The 18,749-nt window shown below is 35.0% G+C and overlaps 1 protein-coding gene and 1 long non-coding RNA gene across 7 annotated transcripts in view; one reads left to right on the top strand and one right to left on the bottom strand.

Moving 5' to 3' along the window:
* LOC131503606 (uncharacterized) overlaps positions 1-18,749 on the top strand; it is a 125,331-nt gene that overhangs the window by 43,855 nt on the left and 62,727 nt on the right. For 4 of the 6 annotated variants that reach the window (XR_009257474.1, XR_009257472.1, XR_009257476.1 and 1 more), the window contains one exon: positions 13,751-13,947. This is a non-coding gene — a long non-coding RNA (uncharacterized LOC131503606). The remainder of the gene's footprint in view (positions 1-13,750; positions 13,948-18,749) is intronic. The other 2 variants (XR_009257473.1, XR_009257478.1) reach the window with 1 other exon arrangement.
* Positions 9,452-18,749, bottom strand: part of SCN9A (sodium voltage-gated channel alpha subunit 9) — a 167,030-nt gene continuing 157,732 nt past the window's right edge. Inside the window, exons 26-27 of the mRNA XM_058715068.1 lie at positions 16,841-17,111; positions 9,452-13,993 (exon numbers count right to left, since the gene is read on the bottom strand). Of these exons, the coding sequence (XP_058571051.1) occupies positions 12,801-13,993; positions 16,841-17,111 (1,464 nt within the window). The 3' untranslated portion in view covers positions 9,452-12,800. The remainder of the gene's footprint in view (positions 13,994-16,840; positions 17,112-18,749) is intronic.

The raw sequence follows: 18,749 nt of genomic DNA, 5'->3' as shown, positions 1-18,749 counted from the left end.
AAATATCTTTTTACCAGCATACTACTGATAGGTATTCATTTAATACAAGGCAAAGCTTGCAAGAAATTAAAGGAAACTCCCCAGAAACAAAAGCAAGGAAACAGCAGGTAACAGAGCAGCAAGATGGTACTGTAGCCAAACCACCTGGAGATGGTGGCTGATCTCAGTAACACAGTCTTTTTTTTTTTTTTTTTTTCAACGCTTTTTTATTTATTTTTTTGGGACAGAGAGAGACAGAGCATGAATGGGGGAGGGGCAGAGAGAGAGGGAGACACAGAATCGGAAACAGGCTCCAGGCTCCGAGCCATCAGCCCATAGCCTGACGCAGGGCTCGAACTCACGGACCGCGAGATCGTGACCCCACGGACGCGAGATCGTGACCCGGCTGAAGTCGGACGCTTAACCGACTGCGCCACCCAGGCGCCCCTCAGTAACACAGTCTTGTTGTTGTTTCCTACTCTATTGAGGTCTAATAAATATACAGTACAGTGAAATACTTGTACTTCTATGTAAACGCCACCTGGGGTGAGATATAAAATATTTCTGGCATCCCAGAATTCTCCATTATGCCCTTTTAAGCCAACAACCCACCAAATGGTTCCACTCTTCTGACTTCTATGATCAGAAATAAGTTTTGTCTTTTGCTATGATTCATAAAGTAACTCACACAATATGTAATCTTTGGTGTCTAGCTTCTTGGTGAGATTTTCCATGATCTTGCATGTATCAGCAACTTGCCTTTTCTTGCTGTCCGTAGTATATCGTTGTGTATGTATACTACCATATTTATCCTTTCTAATTTTGATAGATTTTCCCATTGTTCCTATTTGTTCCAGGCTATTATGAATATAGCATCTCTGAACAGTCATACAAATGTCTTTTGGTGGTTATAAACACTCATTTCTGTGTATATATACCTAGTATAAGACTTTTGGTCATAGAATATGTTTAGTATTGATACTGTGAAACATATTTTTAAAGTAATTGTACAAATTTATGTTCTTGCTGGAAAGGTATGAGAATTCCTTTTGCTCCAATATTTGTTATTGTCAGTCTTTTTTTTTTTTTTAAGTGTAGCCATTCTGAAAGTGGTCTAGTGATATTTAATTTATTTTAATTTTCATTTTTCTAATGAACAGCTTTAAAAAAAGAATAAGACTGGGGCCCCTGGGTGGCTCGGTTGGTGGAGTGTCCAACTCTTGATCTCAGTTCTTGATATCCGGGTGTGGAGCCTACTTTAAAAAGAAAAAAAGAAAAAGAAAAGAAAAGAAAAAGTCTGACATTCCAATGTATTTTAAGATAGCATTTTTGTTTGCCATTTTGTTATTATCTATATACCATGTCTTTTTTCTATCTCTCCCCTACTGTTTTCTTTTGTGTCAAACACATATTTTATAGTGTTCTATTTTAATTTCCTTGCCATTTCTTTTTTTATTTTTTTTGAGTTATTCTTCTAGTGGTTGCTCTGAGGATTACAATTAATATTTTAACTTATAACAATCCAGTTTGGGCTAATACCAATTTAATGTCAATAGTATATAAAATATTTGCTCTTAAATATCTCCTTTCCCTCCTCATTCTTTGTGCTATTATATCATATAAATTACAGCCTTACACATTATACGCCCATCAACACAGATTTAAAATTATTGCAAGTGGCGCCTGGGTGTCTCAGTTGGTTAAGCATCCAACTCTTGATTTCAGCCCAGGTCACGATCTCATGGTTAACGAGATTGAGCCCTGCATCGGGCTCTGGGCTGATGGCATGGAGTCTGCTTGGGATTTTCTCTCTCCTTCTCTCTCTGCTCCTCCCTGCTTATGTTCGCTCTCTCTCTCAAAAATAAGTAAACAGGGCGCCTGGGTGGCTCAGTCGGTTAAGCAGCCGACTTCGGCTCAGGTCATGATCTCTCGGTCCGTTGAGTTCGAGCCCCGCGTTGGGCTCTGTGCTGACAGCTCAGAGCCTGGAGCCTGTTTCAGATTCTGTGTCTCCCTCTCTCTGACCCTCCCCGTTCATGCTCTGTCTCTCTCTGTCTCAAAAATAAATAAACGTTAAAAAAAAATAAGTAAACATTTTTAAAAAAGTAAAATTATTTCTTTCTGTGGTTATCATTTACATCATATAGGAGAAAAAGAGGAATTACAAATAAAAATACATTTATGCAGAGGCGACTGGGTGGCTCAGTCAGTTGGGCATCTGACTTCGGCTCAGGTTATGATCTCACAGTTCGTGGGTTTGAGCTCCTCATAGGGCTCTGTGCTGACAGCTCAGAGCCTGGAACCTGCTTCAGATTCTGTGTTTTCATCTCTCTCTGTCCCTCCTCTGCCTGCATTTTGTCTGTTTCTCTTGAAAATAAAAATAAACATTAAAAAGTAATTTAAAAAATACATTTATACTATCTTTTATATTTACTGCTTTGGTTACCTTTATTGGGGCTCTTTCTTTCTTCCTGTAAATTTGAGTTACTGTCTGATGTCCTTTCATTTCAGCCTAAGCTCTGTCTTTAGTATTTCTTGTAGGACAGATGTGCTCACGACATAGTCTTTCAGTTTTTGTTTATTTGAGAATGTCTTAACCTCTCCATTTTTGAAGGTTAGTTATTCTGGATATAGAATTCCTAGTTCAGTTTTTCTTCAAGTACTTTGAATATGTCATCCTACTGCCCCTGTCTTCCATGGTTTCTAATAAGAAATCACCTGTTAATCTTAAGGTCAGATTTCCTTCCCCCTTTGTTTGTCCTTGTTGTTTTTTGTTGTGATGGTAGGGTGCTGCTTGTTTGTTTAGTGGTTTTCCTGGGCTAAATCAGTAAAGTCTATGTTCTTTGTCATGTGTGGACACTGAAGTCTGCTCAATTAGCTTAGTGGTTAGCTAATGATTGGACAGAAATTTCTTTAGACGTCATGCATGATTACGTCTCCCAGCCTTTGCTGAGAGCCTCTATTTGCTTGTTGGGACATGCCTTTAAGACTCAGGCAGGCAGTTTACAACTTTACCTTAACTATCATTTCCTGCTTATACAGAGCCTCGAGGTCAGCCAGAGGTGAGAACTCCATACATGTGCATAGCCCTGGCGTGTTCGCAGTCCTGTATAGGCAGATGGCTTGTAGATTCCCAGAAATAAGTTGGAGTTTTAGGAAGTCCATTATGGACGTGTCATTCCCTAGCCTTTCCTTTTAAATTTTTTGGTAATCTTGTTTACCCCAACTATTATCACTGCCCCAGGCAGCTGCAATGTTAGATCATTGTGAACAACTCCAAGGAAAAGACTATGTGCATTAGGTGAACTTTGAGTTAGGCCAAATAAAGATAGCTTTGCAGGTGCATTTTTCAGGGAATTGTCAGTTTTCTGAAAGTGGGCTTTGGGAGAGCTCCAAACTTGTTCTGCTCCTTCCACTGGCTTTTAGATTGCTGGTTTTCACTGAGATTATGAGACTATTGGTTTTTGAAGCAACTATAAAGCTTGCTGAACTTACTGAGATTCAGTCATGTTTCTTGAATTAAACCTCCTGTGGTTAATTTCCAGAGTTTTGAAAAAATTGATTTTTGACAATTTTGCCAGTGTTCCTCTTCTTTTATGGAGAAGTAGATTTTCAGAAGTCCCTACTTTGATATTGCCACTGATGTCCTGAAATCTCAATTTATTTTTTATTTTTTATTTTTTTTCAACATTTTTTATTTATTTTTGGGACAGAGAGAGACAGAGCATGAACGGGGGAGGGGCAGAGAGAGAGGGAGACACAGAATCGGAAACAGGCTCCAGGCTCCGAGCCATCGGCCCAGAGCCTGACGCGGGGCTCGAACTCACGGACCGCGAGATCGTGACCTGGCTGAAGTCGGACGCTTAACCGACTGCGCCACCCAGGCGCCCCCTGAAATCTCAATTTAAAAATGGGCAGAAAATGCAAACATACACTTCAGAAAAGAGGATATTCAGTTTGAATCCTTAAGTTTTAATTTTTTTAATACCTACCCTGCTATGTGCTGGCAAGGTGAATTTCATGAGCAGCGGCTAATAGTCATATTAATGCTTAACATAGTTCTCATTGACTCATACCCTATGGCTTTTGCATCTATAATTCCACCAAAAACACTTGTACTCAAAGATTGACATTTTTAGTGTTGAGTTGTGTGACAAATCTGAAGCAGTTTGTAATGCTGATCACATTATCACATTCTCTTTCTTAATATTCTGTTGACTCCCCTTAAAACTGTTTCAAGCTTCTACCTGTGTATACTCTTCCTAGTTGACGTAGCATGCCTTTGGATTCATCCACCCCTGGGAAGAAATGACTCCTGGATATTTGTCTCTAACCCTGTTTGAACTTCATTTAACTTCATGTTTTTTTTATTCTTTATTATTGAGGTCTTATATTCAATTGCCTTCAGGACTTTTACTTTGACTCATAGTACCTCAAATTCCAACACATTCAAAACTGTTACTCAGTTTTTTGTTTGTTTGTTTGTTTGTTTATTTATTTATTTTGACAGAGTAGGGGAGGGGCAGAGATAGAGAGGGAGAGAGAGAGAGAATCCCAAGCAGGTTCTGCACTGTCAACACAGAGCCCAACACAGAGTGTGGGGCTCAACCTCATGAACTATAAGATCATGACTTTAGCTGAAACCAAGAGTCAGACGCTTAACCCACTGAGCCACCCACGTGCCCCTGTTATTCAGTTTTTAATATTCAGCTCTAGGCTGCCTTGTCTAGATTAAGCTCCTCTCTATCATCTATACATGTTACAATATTGAAAATAGCATAGTGGTATTATCATTGATTCTTCTAGGACACAATAGATGCTCAGTATCATTTTATTGAATTTATGACTGAATCCTAGATTGAGAGGTACTTCAGACAATGCAGAATACATTGCTGCCCGTTAAAGTTTCTACCATGTATTTATGTACTTTAAGATGACTGTAAGTCTCTTGTAGATGAACTTGAGGCTTGGAAAATATAGTACATTGTTCAAGTTCAGTCACGTTGTTGGTGAGTGACAGGTTTAATCTCATGATATTACATAATATGCTGCTGCTGTGTATATATTTGTATATTTACATTTTTGATGATTCTTAAAGGTATAAGATGGTATTTCACTCTGAAAAACAGAGCTGAGATTTCTTTAAAGTGCTTTCAATGTCATGTCTAATTTGCTTTATTGATTTTATAAAGAGGAAGAGATTAGTTTTGTTGGTTTTAGCTCTCGAGATGACAGAAGCAGGGGAGAAAAAAAAGAGCTACCTTACTCTAGGAGGAAATAACTGGACAGGAAGAAATGAGAATAGAGAAAACAATGCCAAAGGCTGCCATTTTAAGCCGCCAGAGTAATTCCTCAGGTTTGTGCAGTGTCAACGGTATTTCTCTGTACCGACACCCGCTTCTTTAGAGCAAACTATTCAAGCCCTTTCTAGCTCTAGGCATAAGACTTAAGTGAAGTTTTATCTTTATTTCAAAGAAAAAAACCTAAAATATGCTCACCTGAAAACACTTCTCAACTGTAGTCATTCTTCAGATTTCTGATATATTCTGTGGCTTGTGTCACAAAGTAAAGTAGATTTCATCTCTTGTTCCCCCTGGCTCCCTCCCAGATCGCTTTCTGTCCATAACCCAGCTCTAAGTGGTATTCTGGCTGAGGTTTGTAGGAGGCAGACCCATTTGTCTCTAAAATAAATGGACAATATGTGACTCTGTGGAGATAAACAGAACTTTTTTTGTTTGTTTGTTTGCAAGTACCAGGGCCAAATTAGGTGACTCTAAACTAGTTATCAATCATTGTTCTGAATTGAGGGTCTAAATAAGATGGTTAGGGTAAGATGAGTATATAAAAGGAAGTAAATAAGACAGGAAAACAAAGCATGAGTGAAATCTTTTCCCACTTCTGTTTTTTTCCCAATCCTCTCTTATTAGAACTGATTCAATAGAGGGCATCAGCTAGAACCAATATATCAAAATGCACCGAGTTGTTCAAGGAGATTACAAGAGAATTCTATCTTTCTTATTTTCTTAAAGGCAGGCGGAATGAGAGTCTGATATTTAGAAGTTTCATAGTTGTGAGCCTCACCGATGTTTTTAAAGAAAAAAATATTTTCTGTGGAGTTTTGATACCTATTTTTCATCCATAACATTTTATTTTAAAGGTAGTTCTTAATTTTCAATGTTGAGAAGAACATCAAGGATAATATCATAGCTTCAAACAGAAGCGTACATTTTGATTTTAACTATAAATTTGAGTCTTTGTCTCATTAAATCTTTGGCATAAATGCCAAAGCAAAGTGACTACTTTGAATATTTTTTTAAAAAAATTCTTTTATAGGAGTGAAAAGTAAAATACCTATTAGGAATCAAAATTTAGCTCCTGAGTGACTTTCTCTGGCAAAACAGCTTATAAATCATTGGAATGAATGAGCAAAGTATTTTTGGAGTTACAAAAATCTGCAGAAAAGGCAGAAAAGAAAAGGCACAACTTCAAGTCACTATTTAAATTTTTTAAAATTAATTTATTTATTTAGAGATCGAGCAGGGGGAGGGGCAGAGAGAGAGAGAATTCCAAGCAGGCCCTGCACTTTCAGCCTGGAGCCCAATGCAGGGCATGAACTCACCAACCGTGAAATCATGACCTGAGCTGAAACCAAGAGCCGGTCGCTTAACCAACTGAGCCACCCAGGTGCCCCTCAACTCACTATTTTTAAGTTGTGACCAAAAATCATGAAGGTTTGAGAGTGAAACATCCTGATATTATCTAACTATCATAAAATAAAATAGTATATAACATAGACTATAGAACATGTAATAAAACATAATCTAATACATGTACATTCATGATTAATAATGTATGGTAAAACCAATATAATATTACTCTGATATTTATGATCATTCATGGGTCATCAGTTTTGCCTTAAGAGGAAAGGACATCATTTTGTCCCTTAAGAGGGAAGGGCTTTGTTAATGTCTGCAGATTGAAGGGGAATGACGGATTGAAGGTGCTCAGTAGATATTGAATAATGAGTAACAAACTCATATATGATGTTTAGTTCTTTTTGACCATTAACTAAATTTTGTTTAGTTTGACTTTCTAGAGATAAATTAAGAATCAGAAAAGTTTTGAATTCATGGATTTGTTGCCTGAGGCTGAGACGGAAGTGAAGGTGTCTGCAGCTCTAAAACTCTGCAGAAGGGTTCAAAGTAGAAAGGATTTGTGAGAACTTTTGGGAAGGCTGGAAAACTCTGCTTACCTGTATTCAATTTTAACAGGGGTCTTTTTCAGACCTCATCTTTGAACTGCTTGTTTCCGCCCTCAATACATTAAAAAAAGTTTTCTTTGGTACTGCTCATTTCAACTTTGCTAGGGGTCTAATGTCGTCAAAATCAATTTTATTAAAATTCCCAATGGTTATGGAACCTCAGTGTGTTCTGACTGCGTTGAAATATTCCCACTGGAACCATCTGCATATTTGTACAATGTGTAGCCTTTTCAAATTGGCTTCTCTCACTTAGTAATATGGTTTGTCTTTGCGTATCATTATTCTCATTGGCTCATAAAGACATGTTTGTCCCCTATGAAATAAAACAAGAAATAGGACAGGGGCGCCTGGGTGGCCCAATCGGTTGAGCGTCTGACTTCGGCTCAGGTCGCGATCTCACCGTTCGTGAGTTCGAGCCCCGCGTCAGGCTCTGGGCTGATGGCTCAGAGCCTGGAGCCTGCTTCCGATTCTGTGTCTCCCTCTCTCTCTGCCCCTCCCCCATTCATGCTCTGTCTCTCTCTGTCTCAAAAATAAATAAACATTAAAAAATTAAAAAAAAAAAAGAAATAGGACATACTAAACAAATATTACATCGGGAACAGTTCGATTAGATTTTTATAATTGTTAACAAGGCTTAAGTCTTTTCCAAATACTTTTGTCCATTGTTTTATCTATTCCTTTGTTGCATTTCAATTGTTTCTGAAAAATATTTTAAATGAGAAGCTGAAATACATGATAAGGACAATACACATACCTCCTAATCTCTTACAATTGACTTTTTTCTTAGCTCAGTTGTTAGTGCGCATATCTTATTACACTACTCAGAATAACAGGGAGTAAAGTGAAGTATGTCTGCTCTACTGCTTGTTTAGAGCTATCAATTATTCATGTTTCTCTTCCTGTGTGCATCAAATGGTATTGCGGCACAGGTCTCTGCTCTAGCCAGCATGCAATTCTTCCCTCCCTTGAGATGACCATGTACTCCGCAGCTAATTTTGCTTGGATTATGGTATAGTGTTATCTATAGTAAGGAAGAAGTTCAGTCTTTTGTTGTAGGAACTTCATGTGATTGCCACTCATAAGATGCATCATGGTGCTGTTCAGGGATCATAATTTTATTTTGCAGTGATTATCACAACTGCCAGTACAGAAGTCCCTAGGAATGTTTTATATCTTTTTATATGCCATTATAATAGCATACAAGGTTGAAATAATGGTCTAGCATGGCAGCGATTATTATTACTGTGTCTTACTTAAAGACCAAAAGCAGGACTGGATGCTCACAGCTAAAACAAAATACAGGTTTGGCTTGACTATGTAGTTAATTCTGGGAACTACCTCCTCCAAATTTTTTCTTGGAATAAGCTAAACCTTTGTAAATATACACGTTTCTTCATGTTCGCATGCTACTTGAATTCACAAATCTCCATTTTGAAATATTGTTGTGTATATGTCACATCACTAAATGTTCTTTACATATCAATAAGATATGTGAGACTCTTTTGGGTACTCTATTTGTACAAAGTCATAAAATAGAGAAAATATTGTCATGAAGAATGCATTCTGTTCCTATATGATAGGTTGCCTGGGTTCTCTCATGTTTAGTGGCAAACTGGTTGCTACACTAACTACTACTACTAATGTAAATTATTGATTCTGTATTGTCAGGCATTGTTCTAATTGCTTCATGTGGATTTCCTCCTTCTATCCTGTGACTGTATAGTGAAGAAGTACAATTATCCTCATTTTATAGATGAGAAAGCTGAGGCACATATAGATTAAATAATGTATTTAGGAAATTCAGAGAGTCATGGCTTAATTGGGATCCAAATACAGTTCTGGATCTGGAACCCAAGCCCTTAGCCATTACATACGTTATACAATCTTTCAATTACACAATTACACTATTCTATTTCATGAAAAAGATGCATACAGTCACTGTGTAACTAAATGTTGGCATATTTTCATTTCTTGTCTAAAATTTTTTCTTCTGCACAAACTCTGTTGTGGATTTCAATGAATTTCTTTGGAACTCTATATTCTTTATCCCCATATTTCTTATCCTGGAAGACTTTGTATGGAGGACATTGGAAACTGTCCATCTTTCCATTAAAAAAAAAAGCTATCAGCTTCAACTTATTTAGGGATGCACTAAACTTGTTTTCCTAAAGGTCATTCTCACATAAACAGAAAATACATGCACACATGACTCTGTCTTGTTAATGATTTTTATTTTTACATTCTATTACAATGTGTAAGTCTTGGGTATAACTGCAATATAATGTATGACAAAATCAAACATTTTGAGCATTCACAGATGTACGAAATTGTGAAAGAATTCTATGTAAACAGTATTATTATACTCATGGCTATTCATTTATTTTTATGAAGCAATTCTTGATTATTTTCCTCAAGAATATTACATCATAACCACAGATGTTTTAAAAAAATGTCTCTATACATAGGTCCTAAACCCAGGCCACTTCCTTGGCCCCTTCTAATTTAGCTGGCCCTCTTTTCATTACTTACAGTGACATTTCTCCAAAATTGCTATTTAAAACTGCTTTATTTACATGTGCATTTTATCTTAAATCTTTTTAATAAAGCTATCAAAAATCTATAAAATCATGCCGAACATTTTAGGTTGAGGTTTTCAACCATCAGCATCTAGAAACAGCCCACAAGTCACTTGTATCTTTTGCAAAAGATATGACAGTCAAAAAGGCAAAATGAGATTCTCCCATTGTAATTTCTCCAAATTGTACATATGAATTTGTGTTCAAATCTTTATTTACATTTGTGTTTGCTTTCATTTAGTTCTAATTTAAATTTTAGGGTGTAACTACCATTCTATATCATTAGGTAAAATGAATTTAGTGATTATGTGATTTAAATATTAGTATGACAGTGCCTTCTGGACGTTGGTATCTCATTATCAGTACCAAACAGTACCTTACATGAAAAGCAAAGTCTAATTTTACTTTAAGCTTACACAGTACTAAATAAGCTCTTAATCCCAAATATTGTTTTTAATTGATAAAAAGTCACAACTAGACATTCCTGGGAAAACGTATATATACAAAACCTAACTATGTTATATTAAAAAAAATTATTGTTCAGCATGAAATTGGTTCAGCATGACATAGGAGAAAAGAGGAAATTTGTAAATTGTTTTTGAAATGCTAAGAAGAAACTGTTGAGGAACCAGTTGCCAATATTTTTTACTTTACATAAAAATAAGGCAATGTAAAAACATTAATAGTAAATCACACAAAAACCTATCTACCATATATCTTTTCATAATATATAAATATGCAAAATGCAGTTATATTTATATGGGCTTAAAATAATGAAGGTAGACTGAATTTAAGATGATATTAATTTCTTAATTTAATGTATTAAAAACCTTACAAATGTAATAGATTTTGTATGGCTCCCTAATTGTCAAAACCTATTTTCAACAGGCTTAACAGATATGCAATGCAATGCTCTACATAGTCCAGGAAAACACTGCATGGTATCTTTCACATTAAATAAAAAAGAGGCTCAAATAACCTAAGATGAATGATTGAATGTAGGTGTAGAATCTTTGGCCCTAGATTTAATTTCATATGTACCTTAGGACAAATGTCTAGAAGTGATTACCTCCCTCATGGATGTTGTAAAATACACCACAATTTTAAAAGATTCAAGATACAAAGTTCTATGGAAATGTCTCTGTTTTTGTCTCTTTTTCTTAGTCTCTCCTCCTTTCTATCATTCTCTACCCATACTCTTCATCTCTATAGGCATGTTTAAATCTCCTTTATTTTTAATTAGCCAGAGCAACAAAAAATATGTTGTATTTATTATAGAAATATAATTTATGTCCCTTTTTAATTTAGAAAAGCAAATGAATGATATGTACATTTGCTTTGAAAACTCCTACAAAATCTTCTAAATAAAATTACTTCCTACTTATGTAACTCAATTTTTGCCTATGCATAAGTAACTTGATAGAAGAAATATTTCGTATTCCTAAAATAAACTCATGAAAAAATGCATCATGGTCATTTCTTTTTAAGCCACTACCAACAAGGACCTTTTAAAGCTAGGCTTAAAATCCCTGGTAGGAGGACAACAGCTAAAGCAAAATGAATATGTGCTTGGTAAACTATAAGCTCAGGGTACTTTATTGATTGATGTAAAATATACCTCATAGTCATAGAATTTTAAGGTGAAGGTGACATTGTCCTCATTTTATAGGTGAAAGAAAAAGGTCCAAAAGGATTAATAGCACAAATTAGGAAAGTAGGTTAGTGGTAAGAAAGCAAGTTGGCAAGAATCCCCACTGAATGATCTTTCACTCATACTAAACACAAGTCTGTGTTGAAAGTACGGAAACCAATTTGACAATAAATTTCATAAAAAAAAAAAAAGAAATCCTGCCATATATTATGACTTGGAAGTCTGCCATACACACATTAGGATGGAAAACAGGTGGTGCAGTAAATACTTTGCCCAAGTCATTATCTTCTCAGACATGTACCACAGTATCAAATAGGTTTCTGTACATCAGGAATCACTTCACGGAAGGAAAGTATCAATGTTGCTTTGTGCGAAAGAATGACTTGACAATACTGCATGAGAAAAAGCAGAAAATTGTGACCAAACAGATGAAGAGTTGGGTCATCACTGGTGTTTTTAGGCAGCACAGTCCGGTGTTAGTTTGTATAAATAATAGTGAATAACGTTTTCTTCACTTCCTCCTTTTCTTCAGTATCTTCACTTTTTTCTTCTTTTGAGGAATGCGATATGTACTTAAAATAATTTTTCGTGTTGTATGGTTATTGTATGAACAAAGAAGGGTATTTTAAAAGATGGGCTATGAAGCACAATACTCTACAGGTAAGTCTTATCCTGGTTGGTCTATGAGTCAAGATGAATGAAAAGTATTCCTTGAAATGAATAGCCTACATATGTTTATAATCTCATGGCATTGTATAGGCACATGAAAATTGGTTCTGTTGCGATATAGAATAAATTTAAGCACCTCAAAATATAGAATGACTTCTGTACATGAAGAAGAGTCTTGCTCCCTAATATAACAAGATATATTAACTAAATATTTGTTATTAATGTCCATTCCTTGTATCAGGGCATTTCATTGCAAAGCCAAGGTAAAATACTTTTATAGATATCCAAATGATAGATGCATGTGTGCGGTTGTATTTGCATGGGAAACACGAATATTTACCATTCTGTGAAAAGATGACAAGGCAGATGTGAACATTTTCCACATGGTCTTCTGATTTATTAAAAGCAAATAAAATTAAATCACCTTTGTTTGCTGTAGTCAATAACCCCTATAGAATATTCTTACAATTCTTACAGAATCATCTACCAGTGCAAACACAGCCATCTGCTAATGCTGCCCACCTATTTTAGGGAATCTGAGCTAGTCACGGCAATGACTTTGAGACTATTTTGATGAAAAGTTTTGGCATAGACATCCTTAAAAGAGTCTTATTAACACAAATTTATCATCTTCACAGGCTGTAAACAATATATCAAAAACGAAGCTCTATTTTTTGCTTTCTTTGCCATCTTTCCCTTTGTCTTCTTTCTCTGTTTTGTCTTTTTCATATTTCTCTTTGTCTGGCTTTGTTACACTATCATATGAAGGTGGAGAGACAGTGGATGGGGTTGCATCTGTTTTTTCTGGACTGGAGTTCTCATTAACGTTATCAAAAACCTTATCTTCTTTATTGGGCAAATCATCATCTCGGTTTCCATCTTTTATGTATATACTTGATATATTTTTGACATTTTGCCGTAAGCGGTAACGTCTGTAAGCACGCTGAATGACAGTAGCAGACACATCCTCTTGTTTTCGTTTTAGTGTAGTTGTTATGGGTTCATAGGACACCTTGGAAGGATTTGCTGACATGAACCTTTCTTCCATCTGTGAACGTAGAGAGTCCATCTCTCCGCTTTCACCCAGAACACGCTTTGTAAAAGCAAATAAGATGTCAAGACAATGGATCCGGTCCCCACTGACCATGGGCAGGTCCATGGCAATGAGCTGGACTTTGTTTGGTTTTGCTATGAGGAGAGGAGGATCTAGGGCAGCTGCAAAATCAGAGAGTTTGCTATACTCTATAAACTGGGTGGCATCAGGATCAAACTTCTCCCAAACCTCATAGAACATCTCAAAGTCATCCTCACTCAGGGGCTCAGTACTTTCCTCAGTAGCGACACTGAAGTTCTCCAGGATGACAGCGATGTACATGTTCACCACAACTAGAAATGATATGATGATGTAACTGACGAAATAGAATATCCCAACAGATGGGCTACCACAGTCTCCTTCAACTGAACTTCCAGGATGAACTTTTTTTGGGTCACAATCAGGGGGTGCACTGTTGAGAATAGGCGCTAGCAATCCATCCCAGCCAGCAGAGGTGGTAATTTGGAACAGGCAGATCATGCTGTTGCCAAAGGTCTCAAAGTTGAACATGTCATTAATTCCAGCTTCCTTTTTAACATAAGCAAAGTTGGACATTCCAAAGATGGCGTAGATGAACATGACCAGGAAGAGCAGGAGGCCAATGTTAAACAAGGCGGGAAGGGACATCATCAGAGCAAAGAGCAGCGTGCGGATCCCCTTCGCCCCTTTGATCAGACGCAAGATTCGACCAATCCTGGCGAGACGGATCACTCGGAACAGGGTAGGGGACACGAAGTATTTTTCTATCAGCTCAGCCAGAAACATACCTGGTGAGGAGGGAGGGGATAGAAATAGTTAAATTTCATGCTACAGAAAATCATGACTTTAAGTATTTTTATCTGCCATCTTATCTCTTACGATTTCAGAGCTGTCCTTTTATATTGAAAGCAATTTCATAACAATCAAAAGATTGAGCAATCCCAAAGGAAAATGAAATTATCATTGTGACATTTTCTCTCCTTTTACTAAGTTTGTGGACATTTTTTTTCCTCCAAAATAATTTTAATTATAAGGGTAATACGTACTCATGTAGAAAGTTCAAGCAGTACAGTAAAATGCTAAAAAGGAAATGTAAATCACCTGAAATATCACCAATTATAATCACTGTTACTGTTTTGTGGAGTATCACTTTTGACATTTTTCTATGCAAGCTCACACACACACATTGTCACAGGAATATAATTATGTTATATAAGCATCTTTCATAATTTATTATAGTCACTTCATCATATGTCATGGAAATATTTCCATACAAATGACAACAAAGTAATTTCTTATAGTTTTACAATGTTCTTTCCAAATGAACACATATTGAAGAAATTTATGTTGTTTTCGCTGAGATGAATATCCAAGTAGGTATATTTTTTCTAGTTACATGAGCATCATTTGGTAATACATTAATAAAAGATCAAACAGTATATTTAAAATTTTTTTATCTGTCACGAAATCTATCTCCAGAAAGTTTGTACAACTCCTCAGTTATATATGAAAGTGCTCATACTCTGCATGCTCAATTAGTATTGTAATTCTTTATAATTTTTACCAGAAAATCTTTATGATGTTTCAAAACATCTCATTATAACTTATTTGCATTTTTCTTGGAAAAAAAATCTACATTTTTTAATTTATTGGATATTTTGTGTGCTTGTTGGCTGTTTTCAACTTTCTCTTTTGGCCATGTTAAGTCCTTTGCCCATTTCCCTATTGAGATATTTACTATTATTGATTTAGGGAGACTATTTTTCTATTGAAAGTGTTAATCCTTTATTGTTCGTAAATGTTACATAATTTTTTCCCCTGTATTTTGTCTTTCAATCTTTTCGTTTTGGGGAGAGGTAGTGGTTAGTTTTTGTCCATAGAATATTTTGATTTTTATGCAGACATAGTTGTTATTTTTTTCTTCATAGATTCAAATTTGTGAGATGACACAGGAAGGATGATTTGATTCAAGTTCATTGTTATAAATCTATTTCTTCTTGAATTTATTTTATTTTACACTTTAATTTTTGATTCATGTGATTTTTCTACTGAGCAAATTATTTATCTTCTATATTTGAAGTTAAATTTTGAATTATCTATTTGAATCCATTGAGCTTTTTAAAACACTGTTTTACTTCATCAGTGTTATAATAGTATAAATATCTAGTAATACTTTAATTTTTCTTCCAGATGAATTTTATAATCATTTAGACTTATATTGCCATTATCTCCATCATGCAAAAAGACTTACTGATATTCTCACTGGGATGACACTTTATTTATAATTAATTTATTTTAAAAAGGGTCATGATTAAAGTGATAGCCTTCTTATCCAAGTAAAAGAAAAGCCTTTCAATTATTTAAGACTTCCTTTACGTATGTTAGCTTCCTCATAGAAGTTTTATGCATTTCTTATTAAAGTTGTTACTAGATATTTTACTTTATTTTTATTGCCAATATAAATGATATTTTTCTTTAGGCATACTTTCCAAATTTTTTGTCCACATATAAAACATTTATGAATATTGATACATGTGACTTAAAATTTGTATCTTCTGAAATCTAACTGAATCCATGTTTTTGGTGGATTCTCTTTCATTTTTAAAGAATGCCATAATGTGATCTGAAGATGAAGATAACTGGCTCCATGTACCTCTCTGTTTTCTTATCTAATTGCATCAGCCAATACTGTTAAAAATAGAAGTGATAGAGGTACACTCTTTTCTTCTTCCTAATTTAATGGGAATGCTCCCACTATTTTGCTTGTTATTCCTCTGAGATTCCTACCTAAATTTTAATTCATTTTCTTATATCTTAATACTTTCTTACTTCTCTTTTTTTCCCAAACTGGTTTTGAATGCCTCTTCTAAGTTACATGGTACTCAGTAAGGAAGTTTTAGATCATATGACCTTTAACCCTTGTGGGACTGTTTTATCATCTATAAGTTGAATTTGTATTAAATAATCTCTGCAATCTTGTTCTGTCTAAAATTTGTAATTCTTAAAATAAATGAAACCCTAAAATACCGGGCAAAGCTTGTACAGATAATGAAAAAACAAGAGGACAGAAAAACAGCTATGGTAAAGGGGAGAAAGTATACAACCATGTGCTGTGATTCACAGACGTGACTGAGGTTGGTTGAGAAATGATTGTATTGACAAGTCTTTGCCAAGTTTGAAGCCATAAGAAATGAACATGGCATTTCTTAAGACCTTACCTTCACTTTGAATTTAGAAAGAATTTTCACGCAGAGTCAAGGATATTCTGGGTGTTAGTAATCATTAATCAAGGGACAGTTCTCATATGTGCTAAAATTGGAGGTGATTTCAGATTCTGCATTGGTCTTCCTACCTACATATAGGTCTTTGTACCTTCAACCCTACATATAGACGTAGTTGCTACTTCTGTGAAAAGTAATCTTGGAAATCAAGTATCAAGAAGTATTACATGCTTGTGGCTTTGAGGCCTATAGCATAAACATAAGAATTCTGACACAGAGGTCTTTGTTTTATTTAGTTTTGTTTTTAAGTTTCCTCCATTCTTCATTTTACTAACATATCCAAAAGTTACATTCAAGAATTCAGAACCTTCTCTGAGCATGTGTGAAGTTTAGTTTGATTCAAAATGGTCTTACCTACAATGGAGAGAATCACAACCACAAAATCAAAAATGTTCCATCCTACAGTGAAGTAGTAATGTCTGAGGGAGATCAGTTTCAGCACACATTCTCCAGTGAAAAGGATAATAAAAACCACATTTATCCAATATAAAACATCAGTCATGTAGTCACTTTGTCCCTCTTTTTCTACCATCATGGTTACCATGTTGAGGCAGATAAGAACCATGATGGTGATATCAAACACTTGGTTTGTTACTAGGTCAAATATACATCCTTGGAATTTGTTCTGTAAAGAAACAAGAATAATATGGAATGTAGAGCAAATTTTGCAAATATCCATTAATCATTATATTATTAAAAAATTTTTTTAAAGTTGTGTCTTCAAAGTTGCATAAATTATCTTTGGTCATAAGTTCTTGATTCTACAAGAGATATTATTCATGAGTTAAATCAAAGTCAGAGTGAATGAAAAGTTTTTGTTGTTGTTGTTGACTTTCAGTATATACCAAACAGACTTCAGTTGGTCATGTACACTCACATTTGCTTTTAAGCTCATCCAACCCTACTATGTTATATATGAATTGTTTCAGTCACCAGTAATTTTTTACTAAAACACCGCAGCTCTACTACCCAGAGTATTTCAAGTTAATAAAATATCATGTCTCTAAATTTCTACTTTGCCATATTATTTTAACTAATGTGTTGCAGTGTCTTATATTTATATGACTGCTGTAGTATCAGAGACTTATATTTTCCTATCTCTTTCATGTATGGGATATGTATTTCCATACATATTCATACTTACAAATCACCTTTCTTTTCAGTCTCACTGTTAGTATTATGCTTTCTAGGAAACATAGCTGCTTCAAAATCCTTTTAGGAAAGGCCTTAAAGCATTTTACCAAGATCAAGTAGGGCACGCAAAAAATTAAATACCAGGGTGTCAAATCCATAGATTGTGATTCAACAGGTCTGGTTGAGACCTGGCAATGTGTCCATTTAAAAAGTGCTGGGTGATCCTCATGTTGCCAGCTGGGTACTAACTGGCTTTGTCTTCAGCCATGACTCTTTGGCAAGGTGTGTTATGTTCAATACAAATTTAAATGCATATAATGCATTATATGCATTATAATGCTTATATGCATTATATGCATTTAAATTATATGCATTTAAATTTTTTCCCCCAAGCTGTTAGAGGAATACAAACTATTCTTTGACTGCTTAGACTCACTATTTCCATCTGAGCCCATTCTGGTCTTTGACTTCACAGTAGGAAAAAGTTTAGACTCACAACCAGTCCAACTGCTTCTTTTGCTATTTGTTGCAATATTAAAAATCTTCATGTTAGTTTTACCCTACTGATAGACAGCAATCACTACATCATAAAGTCATTACTTAGATAAATAAGTTTCAATCAAAATTACATTTTATTTGTATTCTCCACAGGCCATATATAATTATTTGTAATTTTTATAGGAATACTATAGGAATATTAAGAACAGTGATAACGTTCAAAATACATATATTCAGTTTTATAAGGCCTTTTATTCAAATATTAGCATTCATGTTTAAGAACTAGTTGTACGTTAAAGATGAATTTAAAATAATTTGAAAATTTATATGCTAGAGATATATATGTAAAAATATACAGTTGCCCCTTGGACAACAGTTTTGAACTACATAAGTCCATTAATCATGGGTTTTATAAAGATAAATACAGTGCAGTACTGTAAATATATTTTCTCTTCTTTATTATTCTCTTAATAACATTTTGTTTTCTCTAGCTTACCATATATAATACAGTATATAATACATATAACATGTAAAATATGTGTTCATCAACCATTTAGTTTATCAGTAAGATTTTTGGTCAACAGTAGGCTATTAGTAGTTAAGATTTGGAGGAGTCAGAAGTTGATATGCA

Source organism: Neofelis nebulosa, chromosome 2 (genome assembly GCF_028018385.1).
Source record: "Neofelis nebulosa isolate mNeoNeb1 chromosome 2, mNeoNeb1.pri, whole genome shotgun sequence".
NCBI classification, from domain to species: Eukaryota; Metazoa; Chordata; class Mammalia; order Carnivora; family Felidae; genus Neofelis; species Neofelis nebulosa.
This window is presented reverse-complemented; position numbering and strand designations above follow the sequence as displayed.